The sequence below is a fragment of the Halichoerus grypus genome, chromosome 2 (assembly GCF_964656455.1).
Source record: "Halichoerus grypus chromosome 2, mHalGry1.hap1.1, whole genome shotgun sequence".
NCBI classification, from domain to species: domain Eukaryota; kingdom Metazoa; phylum Chordata; class Mammalia; order Carnivora; family Phocidae; genus Halichoerus; species Halichoerus grypus.
In genome coordinates this window covers 169,390,057-169,412,083 of record NC_135713.1, presented here as the reverse complement: position 1 = coordinate 169,412,083, position 22,027 = coordinate 169,390,057, and the positions used below count along the sequence as shown (strand labels likewise).

The 22,027-nt window shown below is 40.6% G+C and overlaps 1 protein-coding gene and 1 long non-coding RNA gene across 13 annotated transcripts in view; one reads left to right on the top strand and one right to left on the bottom strand.

The window, feature by feature from the left end:
* Positions 1–20,363, bottom strand: part of RHOT1 (ras homolog family member T1) — a 61,385-nt gene extending 41,022 nt beyond the window's left edge. For all 7 annotated transcript variants that reach the window (XR_004924972.2, XR_013444337.1, XM_036116909.2 and 4 more), the window contains exons 1-3: positions 20,163–20,363; positions 3,585–3,643; positions 1,121–1,202 (exon numbers count right to left, since the gene is read on the bottom strand). Coding sequence is in view for 5 of the 7 variants with exons in the window: in XM_036116909.2 (XP_035972802.1) it covers positions 1,121–1,202; positions 3,585–3,643; positions 20,163–20,238 (217 nt within the window). In the remaining 2 variants the exon portion in view is untranslated. The remainder of the gene's footprint in view (positions 1–1,120; positions 1,203–3,584; positions 3,644–20,162) is intronic.
* Positions 20,364–20,432: 69 nt separating this feature from the next.
* Positions 20,433–22,027, top strand: part of LOC118551247 (uncharacterized) — a 16,602-nt gene continuing 15,007 nt past the window's right edge. The window contains exons 1-2 of one of the 6 annotated variants that reach the window (XR_004924974.2): positions 20,433–20,663; positions 21,295–21,377. This is a non-coding gene — a long non-coding RNA (uncharacterized LOC118551247). The remainder of the gene's footprint in view (positions 20,664–21,294; positions 21,378–22,027) is intronic. The other 5 variants (XR_013444346.1, XR_013444349.1, XR_013444352.1 and 2 more) reach the window with 5 other exon arrangements.

Sequence of the window (22,027 nt, the reverse complement as noted above, 5' to 3'; positions counted from 1 at the left end):
TGCCTTCAGCTCAGGTCATGATCCCGGAGTCCTGGGATCGAGTCCCACATTGGGCTCCCAGCTCAGCGGGGAGCCTGCTTCTCCCTCTGACCCTCTCCCCTCTCATGCTGTTTCTCTCTCTCTCTCTCTAATAAATAAATAAATAAAATCTTAAAAAAATAAAATAAAATAAAAAATAAAAAGTTAAGTGTTAAGGCACCTGGGTGGCTCAGTGGGTTGAGCGCTTCGGCTCAGGTCATGATCCCAGGGTCCTGGGATCGAGTCCCATATCAGGCTCCCTGCTCAGCGGGGAGCCTGTTTCTCCCTCTCCTCCCCACTCGTGTTCTCTGTCAATACCTCTGTCTCTCTCAAATAAATAAATAAAATCTTTAAAAAATAAATAAATAAAAATAAAAAGTAAGTCCTAGGGGTGCCTGGGTGGTTCAGTCAGTTAAGCATCTGCCTTTGGCTCAGGTCATGATCCCAGAGTCCTGGGATCAAGCCCCACATTGGGCTCTCTGCTCAGCGGGGAGCCTGCTTCTCCCTCTGCCTGCCACTCTCTCTCTCTCTCTCCCTCTGTCAAATAAATAAATAAAATCTTTGAAAGAAAAAAAAAGTACTAGTGGGTAGAAAAATTTTAAATTATTAAAAGCAATACAAATGTGCTTCTATTATCATATAATGTAAGCAAGCTGATGACTGTTTTAACTATTATTTGGGGGAGGGGACAAAGGCTGATAAATTAAAGAACAAATTTAGAACTCAACAAATTCTCAAATTCAGAATTCCTGAATCCCTGATAACAAAATTAATCCAGAACTTACCTCTGCAAACATGCCAAGTCAAGGAGGATAATGATTTATCTACTACTTGTCATTTACCATCACTCCTTCCTTTTCATTATTATGGAACCCAACTTAGTAAATCTGGGACAGAGAACTACAAGATGGAGGCTTTATATGGCGTGTGGGGTGGGGGTTGGCAAGGAGATATAAATGAGACAAGAATAGTAAATGATTATTTATTGCTAGAGAAAAAGGAACACTTATCCTGGAACACTTTTTAAAGCTCAGTATGTACACCTTTTTTGAGGACTATTAAATTAACCCTGCAGCTTCACCCACAAGAGGATATTCATTACCTGAGTAATCTACGATGTGTGTTGGAACTCTCTCAGGGGTGACATCTGCTGGAATGGTAATTTCTTCTGCTCGGGGAGGAACCTTCATTTGCAAAAAAATATAGAAAAGAAAAGAAAAAAAAAACCTTTGGATATTATCAATCAAACTTGTTAACAGATTTATTACACTTTTAAATGCTTATTTTTGTGCTTGAATCCACGACCCTGAGATCAAGACCTGAACTGAGATCAAGAGTTGGATGCTCAACTGACTGAGTCATCCAGGTGCCCCGATAAACACTTCTTTTAAAAAAGCATGCACATTTCTACTTGTGTGAGCACAGGACATATTAAGGACATATTAAGGATACTTCAGATGTAACGCAGCCTAAAACAATACTTAAATTAATTCGGTGTTTCAAACATTTGATTTTTAAAATGCTGTTTTCATTCCATTTTGTTGATGCTTAAGACACGCTACAAATGAGGAGCTATGTTAATCCAAAGCAACTCTCAAATAAAACAATAAATTATCAAAACTAATTTCTTCTAGAAGATAACTGATTGGCTACATAAGCCTTGTATTTAATGATTCCATTTTTTAGAAAGACTCTATGATTTTTTAAGCCAATTAAAAACCTCTTATCCATACCCAAGAGGACTATGCTAAAATGACAATTCTAAACTCAGTTAAATGATCACAGAAAGCCTTTAGGTATTATACTCCAAGTGATCATATGATGATACACTTTATTTCACAAATTAAGTAATTACTTATTCCAGTATCTTATTTAAGAGGGAAAAAAAGCAAAAGAAACAATTAATGGTTATGTGGCACTTGTAATTGTTGAAAACACTACCATATAATATACCAAATTCCTGTCTGAACAATGAAATTATACACATATTCTTAACTAAACAAGAGTAAAGAAAGGGGAAATGCAAACTGTGGGGCTAATATACCAACTATGTGAAGAGAATAAATAGTGTTCATCCCATTTGCATCAATCCCATTCCCCAAAACAAAATTCTAACTTTAAATAAGGCCTCAGCCAACAGTCCTACGTGCACCCCGATGTTTATAGCAGCAATGTCCACAATAGCCAAACTGTGGAAAGAGCCAAGATGTCCATCAACAGATGAATGGATAAAGAAGATGTGGTATATATATACAATGGAATATTATGCAGCCATCAAAAGGAATGAGATCTTGCCATTTGCAACGACGTGGATGGAACTGGAGGGTATTATGCTGAGCGAAATAAGTCAAACAGAGAAAGACATGTATCATATGACCTCACTGATATGAGGAATTCTTAATCTCAGGAAACAAACTGAGGGTTGCTGGAGTGGGGGGTGGGGTGGGAGGGATGGGGTGACTGGGTGATGGACACTGGGGAGGGTATGTGTTCTGGTAAGCACTGTGAATTGTGCAAGACTGTTGAATCTCAGATCTGTACCTCTGAAACAAATAATGCAATATATGTGAAGAAAGAAAAAAAGAAGAAGAAGAATGTAGCAGGAGGGGAAGAATGAAGGGGGGGAAATCGGAGGGGGAGAAGAACCATGAGAGACAATGGACTCTGAAAAACAAACTGAGGGTTCTAGAGGGGAGGGGGTTGGGAGGATGGGTTAGCCTGGTGATGGGTATTGAGGAGGGCACGTTCTGCATGGAGCACTGGGTGTTATGCACAAACAATGAATCATGGAACACTATATCTAAAACTAATGATGTAATGTATGGGGATTAACATAACAATAAAAAAATTTTTTTAAAGAAAAAAATAAATAAATAAGGCCTCAGCCAACAGTCCCTCATTCTGGAACACAAATATATTGCCAGTAATCATAAAACCACCTTACTTTTGGTGGTACTCTACTATTATTAAGCCTACCTCATTTGAGACACACAACAACCCTCTGAGGTAGGCAGAGGTGGTATGAATTAGTTTCTCCATTTGTAAAATGATGCAATGGATAATATTAAAGGTTCGCAAATATGCGTGTCAGAATCCTAGGGGTTCTAATGCCTCAAAGACTGGGGAGTGTCAGACGGAAGGCAGGTGGGGAGCCAGCCAGACGTTTCAAGCCCTTACTTCAACTAAAGGAATACTCACCTGTTTTATATTTTGGGGTTATGAATAACATTTTATTTTTAGGAAAGGATTAACAGCTTTGATGATCTCTAATATCCCTTCCAGCTCCCATTTTACAGATGAGACCACTAAGGCACAGAGATGACAAATGTCCTAGCCAAGATCAAAAGGAGGAAAAGCAAAGGACTTAGGTGAACTCAGATCTAGTTTGATTCTTGCTCCTGCACTACGTTTCAGGGATGTCTTGTGTAAACTAATATGAGCCCTTTTAAAGCCACAACTGTCAGAAGGAAAACACATGCCAAAAAAGTGCAGAATTTATTTCACTTTAACTCAATTTTGATAAATTTAAAAGATTTTAAATATAGACAAGACATAAAAATGTTTACCTCTTCTGGGAATTCTTCACTGACCAGAGACATAATCAATGATGTCTTCCCAACTCTAGCTGTGAAAACAAACATCATTATTTTACTAATAAAGTGTTTAGGTTCTACATAAGCTCAAATTCAGCAACCACACAGCAGAGTCTGTTATTCATTAGCCAAAATCAGAGGCATCCAAATCACCCAGTTTTAGTACAATGCTTAAAGTATATCTCTTTTTCTGCTTAGAAAAGTTACGCATGCCCATTGTTTAAAACAAAAAAATTACCAAAATATAATATAAAAGTAAAAATCTTCCCCCAAATCCCTCTTTACCAGTTTAGTATATGTAGCCTCCCAGATTTTTTCTTTACTTATATTATTATAATAATTCACCACACAGTTTACTAGCAGAATCACAGCATTCATACTATTTTACAATCTTCCCTTATCATTTAAATTATGTACTTGGGCAGTATTCCATGTCCATACGGAAAAATTTCCTGGGAGGGGTGAAGGGACAGTTATTATGTAATCTACACAGAGTTTTAATTGGGCATGATGAAAGAGTTCTAGAGAGAAAAAGTGCTGATGATTACACAACACTGTGAATGTATTTAATGCCCTTTAACCGTACTCTCAAAAATGGTTAAAATGTCGAATCATACGTCTTATATATTTTATCACAATTTTTAAAAATAGCAACAGGAAATCCATTTTATATTAATGTAAAAAACCTCTTACATTATTCTTTGACAGTTGTATAAGAATCCATCGTAAGACATGTCCTAATTTATTAATGCAGTCTCCTAACAATGAGCACTGTTCAAGTTTTCAGCTTTATGAACAATGCTGCAATGAATATTTCTACAGGATAAATTCCTAGAAGTGAACTCAAGTTAGCATGCATAATCGTCTTTATTTTTAATAAATATTTTTAAATCACCTCTAAAAAAGAATAATTTACATCCTCACCAATAGAAGATCAGTGTGTCTGCTTTGGACATCCTTATATTCTTTCTTTTTTAGGGTATCATATGGAAAAGCTTAATAAGAGCAAAAGTAACTTTCCTGTTATATTTTCTAACCTAGTAAGATTTTTAATGCACAAACTTAAAAATCTTCATTTTCATTTGTAAATTTCATTTCTATTCCCATCACTTTCTGATCATATACAGTCAACTGCATCAACTAAATCCTTTTGTGATTCTAAAGGAAAACAATCCACCTGCCTATTAATCTCTGCCATAATAGCAAATTGGTTTCCAAAGGTAAAGCCTAAATATGAAAGAACTGGAAAACTTTTAAGTGAAGAAAAGTCACATTCCTTTTTTTAAATGACTAAAAGAAAGGGTGACTAAAAACACAAGTCAAGTCTCCGGAAAAATAATGAATGGCTGGAAAAAAAGAGTACTGGTAAAACAACTTAGAGGGTGTGCTGCAAACAAGTCGGGTGTCGCTAGTGGAGGCTCAGAGTAGATGGTCCAACAGGTATCTTCTAGCTCCAATTTCTGAGAGTCTTTTCAGTTTACTTGTGTGAGAAGGCTTGGGCCTTTTTCAAGTAGCTGACTATAAGATAACACTTCTCTGAGTTCCAACCATGTCAGTGAATCCAGAGCCCATCATCACAGAACTGCTAGAATCCAGTTATCAATGTCAGCTTATCCAGCCCCCCCCCCCGCAAAAATTTTCAGATGAAGTACCTGGGACCCAGAAACAGCGATTTCTCAAGGTCTCACTAAAAAATGAGTTGCAGACTTAAGAGAATAACCCATCTTCTGATGGCTAAGCCAGTGTTCTATTTCCTATGACATACTTTAAAAAAAATACTAAGATGTGGGGCACCTGGGTGGCTCAGTCTGTTAGGTGTCAGCCTCTGGCTCAGGTCATGATCCCAGGATCCTGGGATCGATCCCGAATTGGGCTCCCTGTTTAGCGGGCAGCCTACTTCTTCTCCCTCTCCCTCCACCTGCCGCTCCCTCTGCTTGTGCTCTCTCCCTCTCTCTCTCACTCACCCTCTCTCTCAAAAAAATAAAATCTTATAAAAAGTAAAATAAAAAATATTAAGACAATAATACAGAGAATGAATGATAGCCCCTAAAGTCAGCAAGCAGTACATACATAAATACTATATAAATTAATTAAAATATTCACTGATTCACTGGTGACCAATCCAGCAGCTCTAGTTCCACTTTTTTTTAAACTTATTTTGAGAAAGTATCAGACTTACAGAAACACTGCAAAAATAGTACAAAGGAGTCATATCTATTCTTTAACCAAATCCCTCAAATGTTAACATTATACCACACTTGCATTATCATTCCTTTCCTCTCCCTCTCCCTACTCTATTTTTAAACCATGATGGCCCTTTATGTAACCCTAAGCACCTTAGCATGAATTTCCTAACAAGATCATTCTCTTCCATAACCACGGTGTACTGTCAAAATCAGGATATTAACACTAACACAGTGCTGTTATCTACTCTGTCAACCTTATTTCACCATTCGTCCCATTACCATCTTTTATAGAAAAGAAAAATCTTTTTCTTCCCCCAGGATCAAATGTTGCATTTGGTGGTCATGTCTCCTTAGTCTTTAGTCTGGAAGAGTTCCTCAATCCTTTTTATCTTTCATGGCCTCAGCATTGAAAAAAACAAGTCATTTAATTTGTAGACTATCCCTCAAATTGGTTTGTATGATGTTATCTCGTGATTAATTTCAGGTTTTGCATTCTGGGCAGGAATGCTGCAGAAATGATACTGTATCCCTCACAGGGCATCACAGAAGGGAGAGGATGTTAATTTGTCACATTACTGGTGATGTTAACTATCATCACTTGGAGGAGGTGGTGTCTGCAGGTTATTATCATTCCCTTTGTAATTGATAAGTATCAATTGTGAGAAGATACATTGAGACTATGCAAACATTCTGTTTCTCATCAAACTTTTACCTATTGGTTTTAGCAGCCATTCATGATTCTTGTGTTGTGTTGCTATAGTGGTTGCTACATGGTGATGTTTCTATTTCTAGCAATCCTTCTCCATTACTCTGTATTCTACTTTAAGGAAAAACTCCCTTCTGATTCATACCAGCATGGTCTCATGGATTCCTACAATATTCTACGTGTTATAATCCACTACTGTCATTATTTGGAGGTTCAAATAGTTCCATTTTACTTCGAAAAATGACATTTATGCAGGTATAAATCAGGATTACTATATGACCTCATTTTACAAATAAATATGTATTCACACTGGAAAAAAAAAAAACCCAGAAGGATCTCTACACCAACAGCAGTCATCTCTGAAGTAAATGTAATTGTAACTGTGTTTTTGTACTTTTGCATATTTTCCCAATTTTCTACAACAAATATAAACAATTTTTGCTACTAGAAAATGTTAACAAGTACTACTTTATTTTTTTTTTAAAGATTTATTTATTTATTTGACAGAGAGAGAGAGAGCACAAGTAGGCAGAACGGCAGGCAGAGGGAGAGGGAGAAGCAGGCTCTCCACTGAGCAGGGAGCCCGACACGGGGCTCGACCCCAAGACCCCGGGATCATGACCTGAGCCGAAGGCAGCCGCTTAACCAACTGAGCCACCCAGGTGTCCCAACAAGTACTACTTTAAAAGTCACCATTTGGTAGTGAAATTGGCATGTTCTAAATTTATAGATGGCAGGTGCGCCCGGGTGGCTCAGTCAGTTAAGTGTCCAACTCTTGATCTCAGCTCAGGTCTTGATCTCAGGGTTGTGAGTTCAAGCCCCACACGGGGCTCCAAGATGGGCATGGAGCCTACTCAAAAAAAAAATTTTACAGATGGCAACTAAAATTTACCTAAAGATTGGCATGTTAAATGCATTCTTTCATCCCTTCAACAAATATTTCTTGAGCACTTCTATATACCAGCCACTATGCCAGGTGCTGGGGATACCCCTGATCATGGCACTAGGTCTTCCCTCTTTTCACATTCATGGAGATTATATTCCAACAGATTTATGAGATTTTCACTAATAAAGAACATTCTTTCTACACATCAGGACAAAAAGCAGAAACTCAAAAACTGCCCATCCTTGATTTACCCTTCCTCTGTACTGAGTGTTCAAGCTCTATCAAATTTTCCTTTGAAATTTTTAATATTAATTCCTTCCTCTCTGTTCCCACCTTCTTGTAATTACGGTACTTTTACTGAAACACTTCCCATTCCCAACTTTCTACCCCCTCCAACCTCTCCTCTTATTAAAATCCATCAGCAATACAAATGCCAACACCTCTCTCTTAGACATCTTTTCATTTTCTAACTCATCTGATCAAAAGCCTTGACTCTCAATTACCTACCACATCAAGGTGAAGCATTCTGCTGGCCTTTGAAAATCATGCATAATTGAATCCCACCTCATCTATTTCATCTCATTTCCCACTATTGCCACATACTCGATTTGCTCAAATAAGGCCATTCTGCTCTGCGTAAGCACAAACAGGCTATGATGGATCTTGCCTCCTCACATGGTTTATTCATCTAAAACAGCATTCCTTCTCACTCCTCTGCTTTTCCAAATGTTAACCATCTCTCAAGGACAGCGCAAATTCTACCTCATCCCTAAAGACGTCCCAGGGCTACTGCAGCCTCGCTTTCCTTCTTTGAACTCCTTATGTGCCACATAACTTACATCAAACTGTTATGAATATAAGGTGCATACTTAACGTGTATGTGTCTACATTAACATAATAATCAAATATTTGATAATGAATTGAATTTTCTAATTTTATATGAATGGGAGAAAGACTTCTAGCACATCAGCCAGACTGAATTATTTGACTTGCTTTCACCTTGCCCAAGCACAATACCATTGCTTTTGTTTCAGCCCTGCCATTTAGGAAATTAAGTTCCACCTCATGGAGCTTCTGGAACTATCCCATTCAAAGTTTTTCTTACCAGCAACTGAAGAGCTATGAACAGTAGGGTAACTTCTGAGGGGAAAAATAAATTCCAAAATTACTGTTCAGTTTGTCTTTAGTAGAAAATAATTAATGTTGAAATTTCCAATAATATTAAAGGAGGATGTGATATAATAAAGAATCCATCTGGACTTCATCCCCACCCAGTTCCTGACGCAGAGCTTCAAAATCCCTTAGAAGTTCCTGTGTGATAGGAGTGTCATTTGTTAAAGTCCGTTTCAACATACTTGAGTTTATCCTGATAAGATGACCCATCAAGAAGAAGGGAGGGCCTAGACAGCTTCAGGATGGGGACTGGTTACCAACCATGTGATTAATGGGTTGGAACCTTCAGCCCCACCCCAAAACCTAGCAGCTGGCAGGGGGGGAGGCCAGGAGCCCACAGATTGAGTTCAATCACATGGTCAATGATTTAATCAATCATGCCTACATAATGAAGCCGCATATAAAAACTCTGGACATCAAAGCTCAGGGGAGATTCCTAGTTGGTGAACCTGATGATGAACCAGGAAGGTGGCACACTCTGACTTCAAGGGGACAGATGCTCCCCGGCTCAGGGCCCTTCAAGACCTTGCCCTATGTACCTCTTAATCTGGCTGTTCATTTGTGTAACCGGAAGTACAGCACTTTCCTGAGTTCTGTGAGTTGTTCTAGTGAATTATCAAACCTAAGGGGGTTGTAGGAAGCCCCAAACTTGTAGTCAGCCAGGAGGAAGTGTGGGTAGTCTGGGGATCCCACTTGCAGTTGGTGTCTAAAGTAAGGGTAATCTTGTTGGGTACGTTGCACTTTAACTTGTAGGATCTGATGCTAACGCAGGGTGGTTAGTGTCAAAATTGAATTGAATTGTAGAACACTCAGAAAACTGCCAGAATGAAGAGGGCACGACAGTTTTGTTTTTATAAAAAGTAGTGATGGCTCAAAAAACTGAGAAACACTGTAACAGACCTTCTATCCAAGAGTATGAGTTCCACTCTGGCATATTTGCCCATGTCTGGACCAAACTAGGGGAAAAAACACGGGAAGATCATACAGAGTATTAACTTAATGCTTTTACATGACCCATCTTCCTTGTGCAGACTCCTACTATTAATTAATTTGCTAAGTATTTACCTGATTGTCTTCCAAGTACAAAGCTTAAACTTACATCCTCTGTGGGGATAACATGGAAAATGTATTACAGAAGATAGACAAAATTGCTACGAAGAGGTTCAGACCAAGTGCTACGCTCAATCACTCCTGAGAAAAGGGAAAGGGGGCAGGTAAGGGTGGGAAGGGAAAGGGATATTTTCTGCTCTAAACATAGCAGAAAATCAAAAAGCTCATAAAAGAAGCTTATAGTTTGGTCTCAAGGAGGAAAAACTGAGTAATCAGTTAAGACATGTGTGTTCTTAAAACAGTACTGTGCGTAACACCTAGGCAAACATCCAGCATATCACCAGTGATCTCCTAAAGGACTTCCTAGACCTTCTTGATGAAAACTTTACTTTTCCTACCAGCTACTGAGTATCTCTGGAAAGACTAAGGAACAAGAATTTCATTATCACCCACGGGAAATTCCACAAGGGCAGGGAATGTGTCTTTCTTGCTCACTATTGAATCTTAGGTCCTAGCAAATGCTCTTAGTAAATGCAGCTTATGGCTTAGTGGTTAAGAGCACAGATTTGAAATTTAGGGAAGTGGTTGGTTACTTTTGAGAGAAAGAGAAGGAAATGCAAGGGGCTTCAACTGATTGGTAATGTTTTCTTTATCAAGCTAGGTGATGGGTATTTGTTATATTATTCTTTATACCTTTGATATAAATATTTCACACACACACAAAAAGGGAAAAAAATAATACAGGCTTTGGAATCAGCCAAGACTGGACAGAAATCTTAGTCCCAGGGCTTACTAGCTGTGTTTCCTCAGGCAAGTCATCTAGCCTCAGTTTATTCATCTATATAATGCTGAACAGCTGCAGCTGAATTGGTAAGAGGATTAATTAAGATGACAGATACGTAATGCTCAGCACAATACCTGGCAAACATTAAATACACAAATGGTAGTTGTCATGATGATGATGATGACAGTTTAAATTAAAGGAGTTAAGTGAGCACTAGAATGGGCCAGAAAATTTGGATTTGGGAATCAGCTTTCTAATTAGCAGTATAACCTTGAGTTGTCACTGACTCTCTCTGGGCCTCAATTTTCTCATCAGTTAAAAAAAAAAAAAAAGGACTAGATGCTATCAATGTTTATACTCTGTTTATTAAAAAAAGGACTAGGTGCTATCAATGATTAATCTACACTATCATGTAGCACACCTTAGAAGAGTGGCCTGTAACAGATGAAAAAGTGCACATTACATGTACCTTATAGTAATGTACCTCAGGGTATCCTAGCAATGGCAGACAGATCCCCAAACTGTACCTGTTATCTATTTTAATTGTGTATAGGAAAGCGATTTGTCAGGAACCTTCATCTATCTATAAGAACAAAGTGCCACTCACCAAGGCAATATGGGGTCCAGAAATTTCTAGAACTTGCTGACTTATAATCAGCATTTCATAACTTTTTTCCTTAAATAACTCCTTTCATCATGGCCTTGTTTAGGGTCCCAGAAATCCCAAACCTTCAGCTAGCTCAAGGTAGTATTCATCTCAAAATCCATAGTAGTCCATTCTAATTCCACATGATATGCACAATGGAGGCAAAATAGTTATCTTAAAATGAACCAAGCCACTGCCTTCTTATTTCAGCATCAGAAAACCTAGAGCTTGGACCTCCTGCCTATTTTTTACTCTTGGCAACTGAGGCTACTGCAGAGTAAGAAGAATGCATTTGGGAAAGAGCCCTAACAAAGTTCCTTGCAAAGAGTGATGTCTGATTGAAGACAACACACAGCAGAGCTGCCTGTGGGTCACCTGACAGGAGGATGCCTCTGCTGTGACGTCCAATCAAGTCCACCAGGCCCTGTACTATACGTTATTTTAGTAAGTAATAAAACTCCCAGGTACTTAAAACAACAAACCTTTCAGGAGATCCAGTGCTTGTACAATTCCTGTGGCCTTTGAACTTCTGGGTCTTTCTTACCCAAGTAGAGAGGTCTTTTTCCCTAGTGTCTCCAAAATCCCACAACTACCGCCAGCACAGATGTTCCCAGAAACTGTTAGATTTCTTTTTTTTTTTAAAGATTTATTTATTTGACAGAGAATGACACAGTGAGAGAGGGAACGCAAGCAGGGGGAGTGGGAGAGGGAGAAGCAGGCTTCCCGCGGAGCAAGGAGCCCAATGCGGGGCTCGATCCCAGGACCCTGGGATCATGACCTGAGCCGAAGGCAGACGCTTAACCGACTGAGCCACCCAGGCGCCCCAAAACTGTTCATTTCTGCAGAGCTCTCCTGGACATCTTCCACATCTCTATGTTCTTTTTTTTTTTTTTTAAGATTTTATTTATTTATTTGACAGAGAGAGACACAGCGAGAGAGGGAACACAAGCAGGGGGAGTGGGAGAGGGAGAAGCAGGCTTCCTGCTGAGCAGGGAGCCCGATGCGGGGCTTGATCCCAGGACCCCAGGATCATGACCTGAGCCGAAGGCAGACACTTAACGACTGAGCCACCCAGGCGCCCCACATCTCTACATTCTTATCCTTGATCAACTATGTTAAGAATGGGAAAAATGAATCAGATGCTCAATAACTCAGATGCTCCCTGGTACCCAAAGGGAAACAAGTCTCATTCTTGCTTGGTCCTGGAGAAATCTGCCTGCCTTAATACCCTTCAGACCTTGATTCCTCTCGCAATCCCCTTTTTAGAATTACCTTTTTATTTATTTATTTATTTTAAGACTTTATTTATTTGACACAGAGACAAGAGAGCACAAGCAGGGGGAGCGGCAGGCAGGCAGTGGGAGAGGGAGAAGCAGGCTCCCCGCTGAGCAAGGAGCCCGATGTGGGGCTCGATCCCAGGACGCTGAGATCATGACCTGAGCCAAAGGCAGCTGCTTAACCGACTGAGCCACCCAGGCACCCCTAGAATTACTTTTTTATTAATTTTTTAAATAAGATTTTATTTATTTATCTGGGGGGGAGAGAGAGAACACACGAGCAGGAGGAGGGAGAAGTAGGCTCCCCACTGAGCAGGGAGCCCAACTTGGGGCTCAATCCCAGGACCCTGAGATCATGACCTGAGCAGAAGGCAGATGCTTAACTGAGTCACCCAGGCACCCCCAGAATTACTTTTTTAAAATTCTGCTTGTATCCCACCACTCCAAAGCCCTCACCAGTTTCAGAAGAAACCTAACTTAATCCACAGCTGGAAACCTTCAACAAAAATGATCAAAATGAAGTAAAACACCAACATTAAAAGGCCTATTCGTTTCCAAGGAAGCTAAGGACTTACTGCTCCATAATCACAACCACGCAGGCCTTCAACAGGTGGTCCCTGTTACCTTTACAGTCCCCTCCCTCACCACAACCAAAAACTCATGAGAACAGCCCTTTTCCTGGCCATTGTCCCTTTCTGCTTTTCCCATGGACCCCTTTACATTCCCAGGGATATTTTCAGAAGGGAAAGACCAACATTCTGAGGAAATTCCGATTTCTTCACAGCTTGGCTCAACAAGGCAGTTGTGGCCACCAGTGCAGCAACGGGCTCCTTCCGCCAGAGTACAAACCTGCCACCAGGTCTATTCCAACAGGGCAGGCCTCAGGGACAGAGAAAGACACCCCTTGGCAAGAGAAAGGGCACTGTAAACACTACAACAATTAAAGAGCTTTACTTACGTTTGATCATACAGACCTACAATCAGTGATACCAAAAGTGGGAATCATTCAATTTATTTATATGGATACTGCCACTTAGAGTGTGGTACTTTTATTTATTTACTCATTCATATTCTGCCTTACCTGTTAAAAAATCTGAGGTGGTTTAGTACTCACTGCAATATAACAATTCCATCTAGTTTCTGAAGTAATTGTATAGCAGGCCTTTTAAAAATCAAAGAACAGGAATCTCTTCCACATAAAAATCCAAGAGTGATTTCCTCTTCTAAAAAAAGTTCAAAATTAGAGCAAGAGAGATTACAGGGAACTTGGGAGAAAATGAGCACAGTTTCATTAGTATCATTTTGGGTTTCCTTTTGGAAGAGCAGTAAGATGATAGCTACTTTAATAAAAGATTGGCAGATGTGATTTAGTTAAGAAATGCTTCAGTGAATCTAAACTAGAGCTTTTTGCTTCCTTTAAGGCCTAACCACCTAACCCTGAGTGAGACTATCAAAGAAATAGGGAAGCAGCAGGTTTAAAATTACAATAGGCCACTAATTTTAGCCTAATTTTTTTTTTAAGATTTTATTTATTTATTTGACAGAGACACAGCAAGAGAGGGAACACAAGCAGGGGGAGCCGGAGAGGGAGAAGCAGGCTTCCCGCGGAGCAGGGAGCCCGAAGTGGGGCTCAATCCCAGGACCCTGGGATCATGACCTGAGCCGAAGGCAGACGCTTAACAACTGAGCCACCCAGGGGCCCCAATTTTAGCCTAATTTTAATTGAGAAATAAATGAGTATCTTAAAAACAAGGAAAACATTTTAGAACACTAAATTTTAAAAACTATTTAAATAGGCCTACAATCCAAAAGGCCCCTCGACAATGGCAGATCTGAGTATAAACACTACATATTTTCAACTACTCCAAAAAATAATTTCCATGAAGGAACAAACTTCTCTAATTACCGTACCAATTAAATTTTATATTTAATATATCATATATAATATACTTACATAATTTTATAATAAGTATAAATTCAATAAAATATAATATGTAAAAATGTAACTGAAAAATATTTAACATAAATATTAATATGGAGGACAAAAAATTATTGTTAGCCAGCCATCTAATGGTCTCTACTTCCTCTATTTTGCCTGAGAAACACTGAAGTAATCTATAAAAACAAAAGGCATGGTCACAATTATCCCAGAAGAGGGAAGGACTTCTGATCAGTTCAACACAACATGCCACGGTGTTGTCTGGACTCCATGCTTCTAAGTAGGTCATCCATGGGAAACATAATTCATCACTATAGAACAAATTATCTAGATTTATCCAGGCTAAAAATTTCTTTGTCTTTTCATAACATCTTTTGAACATCTAGTTCTAAATGACAGCAAATTCCTAATATTCATGAAGCGGAAATAACATTTTTTGGTTCTAATTACCATCCTAACCGCCATATTGGCTATTTTTCTTGATAACAAACACCCCGTGTTTCAAGTGGTAAAGGGACCTACTCCTCATTTTTATCTGCTACTTCTTACGAAGCTTTGTTGGCTCTCCCTAAATTATGTAATTAGAATATACGGGGATGAGGAAGGTGACTATGAGTTATAATTTTAACTAGGAAACTTTAGCATTTGGGGCAATAGCTGAGTACTGTTCCAAAGGAAAATTTCATTGACCATATGCAGACTATCTGCAGAAGAACAAATGTTACGGTCTATCCCTCTCCTTTGAACTAGATCAACCCTAGTGCCCAACCGGTGCCAGAGGAACAAAAAGACTGGTCGTAATACCTATGTGAGAATGATATAGACTCCCTATGAAGAGAAGAGACTCTTTAGACTATGCTTGAACATCCTTAGTCACAAATATCACCCAGGTACTAAACACAGTATAACTGAAACTGGAGGAGTTTAATCTTCAAATATCATTTAACAAAGATCAGAATGGAAAGCAATATGGCTTTAAAGGGACTGTAGAAAGTTTTTTTTCTAACATAAATGCTAGCTTATTACTGAAGTTTCTTTGATTCTTATTCCTATCGTATGCTTGAGGAATCTTTCCTGATCCTACTAAGATGACCTCTGGTGTTTCAAGGAGAAGCTGACCTCTTGGCAAGAAATGTAACTGTTGGCAGCCAAGACACAGAATAGACATGACACTGTCATTAGAAGTCACTGGTCTACTTTATTGCCAGAACACAGGAATCTCCCAGGCAAAACCAAGCTAAGGACCTGGAACAAGACACTGGACGAACGCTGCCCTCAAATGCTAACAATAACCACACATCAGATTGGATTTAAGAAAGGAGAATGGTCGGGGTGCCTGGGTGGCTCAGTCGTTGAGCATCTGCCTTCAGCTCAGGTCATGATCCCAGGGTCCTGGGATCGAGTCCCACATCGGGCTCCCTGCTCCACGGGAAGCCTGCTTCTCCCTCTCCCACTCTCCCTGCTTATGTTCCCTCTCTCGCTGTCTCTCTCTCTGTTAAAAAATAAATGAAATCTTTAAAAAAAAAAAAAGGAAGGAGAATGGTCAAATGTTTATGACTAAGAGGACTGGTTTGGAAAACAAGTAAAGGCTAAATAAATGGAACTAACTTGAATTCATTCATTCTTTCAAAAACTATGGATGACTTGGGGCACCCGGTGGCTCAGAGGGTTAAGCGTCCCACTCTTGATTTCGGCTCAGGTCATGATCTCAGGGTTGTGAGACTGAGCCCCGCGTCCAGCTCTGCACTGAGCATGGAGTCTGCTTGGGATTCTCTCTTTCCCTCTCCCTCTCCATTGCCCCCCCTCCCAAGCTCTCTTGCGCGCGCTCTCTCTCAAAAAACAAAAACAAAAAACTACAGATGACCTTTGAACAATGCAGAGGTTAGAGGCACCAACCAACTCCCCATATCCCCAGCAGTCCAAAATCCTCAGATAACTTTTGACTCCCCAAAAACTTAACTACTAATAACTACTGTTGACCAGAAGCCTTACTGATGACATAGTCTATTAATACATATTTTGTATGTTATATGTACTATATACTGTATTCTTACAATAAAGTAAACTGGAGAAAAAAATGTTATTAAGAAAATCATAAGGAAAATACATTTATAGTGCTGTACCGTAAAAAATCCCCATATAAATGGACCCACACAGTTCAAACCCATGTTGTTCAGGGTCAACTGTATTTGAGCGCCTACTTTATGCCAGGCCTACTCTAGGCACTGGGGATATAGCAATGAACAAGACAAAGCCTCTGCCCTCATGAAGCTTACTATCCAACCCAAAAAACAAGTGAACAAATATGCAGGAAAGAATCACCTAAGTCAAGGCCTTCTTGTCCAGAAAGCAGTAGAGAGCAGTACAAGAGTGAAACAAGGGCCAGATTGTGATAGACTTTGCAGGCCTGCATTAAAAAGTTTGGACTTTAGGGGCGCCTGGGTGGCTCAGTCATTAAGCGTCTGCCTTCGGCTCAGGTCATGATCCCAGGGTCCTGGGATCGAGCCCCGCCATCGGGCTCCCTGCTCAACAGGAAACCTGCTTCTCCCTCTCCCACTCCCCCTGCTTGTGTTCCCTCTCTCACTGTGTCTCTCTCTGTCAAATAAATAAATAAAATCTTTAAAATAAAAAAAGAGTTTGGACTTTATTCTAAGTCAAAATAGAAATCATCAAAGAATTTTAAAAATGGGTAACAGGATCTGAGATATTTTTTTAAAGATGACTCTGCCTGCTACATACAGAATAGACGGAATTAGAAGCAGAGAGACCAGTTAAGGAGAGATACTACAAAAGCCTAGGCCAGAGCCAATCGAAGTCTTAGCTAGTTTGGCTTGAACTAGTTTCGATAAGCTAATCAGTTGGACATACTGAGTAAGAGCCATCAGATTCATTTAAAATGAGGATAACAGTTCCACTTTCTCAATTATTTTGACCGGTAAAGACAAACATTTCAATTTAAAAACAAGACTTCACTAAAACTAAATCTTGTGTACTTTTAATGTAGCTACATGATTTAGATAAAAGGTCATTAAGGTTCATGCTAATTTTACTGCAACAAGGACATTTGTTAAGCACAGTAATGCAAATCTAGTTAAATACATATTCTGGTGAAATAATCTGACCATGAAAAATCATAATCTGAAGAACTAAGTTTTGCGTGGTTGCATTTTTAATGATTTAAAAATTTTTGTTTTGTTTAAAGAATGGCAACTGACTTTTAACGTGGCCTGAATGATCCCCATTATGTTCAATATTATTAAGATAAGGTGCAAATGATATTTAAAACACTTCGGCTTTCTCTGTAAATAAATACCTTAAAATTTATAGACAATCTAACTTCTTTGATCTGAAAACTAAAGAGACAGTAAGCAATTAGTTCGCATTTAAGCCTGGATGGATCAGAATCCAGATTCTGGATGGGCCAAGAAAAGATCCATTTCACCTCTCGAGTACAGTATAGGTTTAGCCAACAGAATGTTGAAACCATTCACAACTATTTGGGAGTTTCAGTGAATGAAGATGCTGCTGTGTGGTTCAGGGACAGTAACAGCAGTAAAATGTACTGAAGTGATAGAGAAGGAACAGCTTTACAAAAATACCAGAGACGATGCTCCTTTTTTTTTTTTTCCTTTCCCATTCCCCTTAACCATCTTAAAATGAAAACTAAATTACTACCACTTTTACCTTAAAAAGTGGGTTTCCTGATAAATCCATGTGTTAGACCAATTTATTCTTATTTATTTATATATTTTTTAAGATTTTATTTATTTATTTATTTGTCAGAGAGAGAGCACAAGCAGGAGAGGGGCAGGCCGAGGGAGAAGCAGGCTCCCCGCTGAGCAAGGAGCCCCATGTGGGACTCGATCCCAGGACCCTGGGATCATGACCTAAGCTGAAGGCAGACGCTTAACCAACTGAGCCACCCAGGCATCCCGTATTTTTTTATTTATTAAAATAGCCTTGGTCACATTTATGTTTACCCAGCATTTAAAGTGGTATAGCTAGGCTAGCAGCTGTCAAATATTTACATTAAATCTTCTAATGCTTCAAACATTTCCCCCCAAAATACCAGCTTTTAATTTAATTAAAATTACATATTTCACATTAAGTATAATTCTAATATTTTTAAATGTGAAAAAAATTATATCTATGGTAACTGGCCTAAAAGTTTTTGGAACAAACCTTTTCAAGAAAAATGTCTTCTTTAAAAACTAAGGCTTTCTTTTAGGTCAGGTTCTCCCTGTGATCAAAAAGCTCACGCATGCACACTTTTCTCAACTCTCCTATTTGCTTTCATATCTGCAGGACATGGCTTTTAATTTTTCTAACAAATTTTGAGTTCTTTTATGTATTTCTAAATAATACTGTTAACATTTTAATTTAAATGCCCTAAGGCTGAACAATATATCTTACATATATATAGCATTTCTATTTAGATGTTTCACAGACTAATTATATGTAATTGCTTCCTATATTCAAAAGTAAAACCAAAACATAGGATTTTTGCTTTCAGAAAATTAGTATTGCAATTACTGTACTATAAAACTATTTTATTACACAGTTAAGGATCAGCTTCTTAAGTGGCTCATCTACTCACTTTCCCTACCTTATTCCAAATGCATCAGGTATGAATCGTATGTTAAGTAACACCTTCCTGAACTTTGTCAAGGAAATCCATGCAAAATACAGATTAAGATATAGTTAAAAATAAAGACTAAAATTCACAACTGCAAACCAAAAAGTAAACTGTGTCAAGCCAAGCTTACTTCCAAATTCTGATTTTAAAGACTTCTCCAAACAGCAGGTGAACAGAGATTTCAATGAATATCAAAGAACACTACAGAAGAGGGTAAAAATGTGTTAGCTTTCTTCCTTGGGAGTGCATCAGAGTGACCTGGAGGGGCTACTCTAGGATGAAATGGGGTTTGAAACAGAATGCTTCAAAACATTAACTAATGTGTAAACAAGCAATTCAGTCCTCCAGCCCACTTTCCTATTTTAGTCCTACCAAATGAGTCATGCAACTAGCCAAGTGATATCAAGAAGTCCCTGTTGTTCTGTCCCCAGGTCAGTGAACAGAAGGCATTTCTCCTTTATTATATCTTCAAAAGGTGAAATCTAAGAATTTCTAGGGGGTCTTCTGTGTATGTGTCAGTTTGGATCTCCTGTGTGCCTTTTATAAATTAACTACCAAGTAGCTATACAATAAATAATGCTTAAAAGGACGGGGGGGGGATTTGGCTTTTGGTGACAATAATTCTCTCAACTAAAGGACCCTCCCCAGATAATTATTAATGCATTGAGCACTTGTCTAACTTGAAGTTAAGAGTAATTTTTGAGGAAATATCGGGGATACCAGGAGTTATTCCAACGCAAAGAGCAAGTAACGCCAGAAACAGGTGAATGTCTAGAGGGTGGGAAGATTGAGCGCACACACACAAAAAAGCAGAACCCTGACCTTGCCGGCAAGTCGAACAGTTGTGCACCCCTCCCCCTAGCCTCCCCGGGAGCCGGTTCACGCCATCCCAATTGGTCAGTCGGCCTGTTCCAGCACCTGCCTGGCAGTGACAAGCGAATCTCCACGGAAGACAAGAGGGTCTGAAAAGGAAGCGGCCTCGGAAACGCTGTGAGGCCCAGGAGGAAAGGATTCCAAGCGGAAAAGGAGGAGAGGACCTTCGGAGGGATGAGGCCGGCGGTCAGAGGCTCAGGGGGACAAGGCTTGCGAGGACGACTGGGGGTCAGGGGCCGGAGGTGTTAGCAGGGCCCGGGTGAGGTGAGAGGTTGAGGGCCGCCTGCGGGCCGCGGGAAGGGGAGAGCTAAGGGGCTGGGAGGCCCGAGGGAGCGGAGAGGGGCGAGCAGGCCCGGGGCGGCAGGGGCTGCGGTGGCCCCGGCGCGCGGACTCACGTTCTCCCACCAGCAGGATCCGCACGTCTTTCTTCATGTCGGCGGCTCGCAGGGGCCGGACTCGGCCCGCACGCATGGAGCGGACACCTCTCGCCGGGAGCGCCTACCCCGCGGAGCCGCTCTCCCAGCGCTGCCGGCACCGCCTGCCAGCCTCCCCCGCCGCCCCGCCCGATCCTCTGCCAGGGCCCGCCGCGCCGCCTCCTCGCCTGCTTCCCCGCTCGGGAGCCGGGACAGCTCCAGCTCCGCCTCCTCCGGCTCCGCGGGCGGCTGCGGCGGCGGCGGCGGCGGCGGAGCCGACGGGGCGCCGCGAGGGACAAGCGCTTTCGGAACGCGAACGCTCTCCGGGCCTGAGCGGCGCCCCCCGCGTCCGGCTCGCCGCAGCGCAGGGCCAGGGCGCCTCGCCCACCCTCCTCCCGGCCCCGGGGGCCGGGGATACGCCGGGGGCTGGGAATTTGAGTGGCAGATCCGCCCATTGATTTTGCAGAATTGGGGCAGGAAAAGGTACTTGTCCAAGGTCACATAGCTAGAGCTTGGCGGTGACTCAGGACGGCAATATTCTCACCAGACTATAATCGCCGGGAGGGCAGCGACCTGCCTACCTGGTTTTCAGTAGCATCCATACCTCATTAGACATAGCCCTCAGAAAATGATTGATTGATGAAAGGGTGACTGGCTCCTGGGATAGAGCCTTTTTCACTACCCAAAGCCACCACCCTAGCTGCTTTTTGTCTGTGATGCTTACAAAATACAGTTCTAAATAATGACATTCTTTTTTACCTTGTCCTTGTAAACAGATTCATTTCTTTGTAGCAGACTAAATGACTTTCCTCTGCTCTAAGCCAAACCTAGTTTCTAAACCAAACTAAGCCACTTTCTGTGGTTTCCTTTGAGCAAGGTCCTCCGATACTAATCTTTAGTTAGGCTTGCTGAACGTAATGCTGGACACATAGGTGACACTGGATAATAAACTATTACTGAGTTTTCTAATGTTGCCTTATTTCCTCCTGGCCCTCTCTATCTGGAGGAATTTGTTGCTATCTGCATAATGTGCCTTTTTTTTCTGTCTTAAATATTACATAGTAAGTTTTTAGAGGAAATAACGTGTGCATAATACAATCCCCCTTTCTCCTAGGAGAAGCCATGGGGTGTTGGTGTAGCAGTTAAGAGCTGCTGAGATATTGCAGGGGATTGAATCCAGACCCATCACCTAATGAGGTATGTGATCCTGAGTAAGTGCTTTTACATCTCCAACCTGTCCATTCTGTAACATGGGAATAATGATAACAATACTTACCTCTTCAGGTGGTTTTGAAGAGTAAGTAAGATAATACATGTCAAACATCTGGTACAGTGCCAGACTCCGTACTTGCTCTGTTGATCTCAGCTACCATTGTTATAGCGAAGTGCACTGAAAAGAAGTTACAAGCCACAGGCTTTGAGGCAAATACATTGTTACACTTACAACAGTATTTTGCCTCTTAGTATAATGATGTCCCTAAGGAGCATAGGAGAGGAAGCCCTTCCAAAAAACACTGTGATATAGGGAGGGAGATAAGAGAGATACACTCCTTGGTCGCTGGGAGATAATGAAGTCCTATTCCAGGATGCATGCAAATGTGAAATTCAGGAGTCTTTTTTTTTTTTTTTTAAGATCTTATTTATTTATTTGAGAGACAGAGCATAAGCAGAGGGAGCTGCAGGCAGAGGGAGAAGGAGGCTCCCCGCTGAGCAAGGAGCCCGATGCAGGACTCAATCCCAGAACCCTGGGATCATGACTTGAGCCCCAGGCAGACACTTAACCGACTGAGCCACCCAGCTGTCCCAAAATTCAGGAGTCTTGATAACCCAATCTTTCAGGGAAAAGG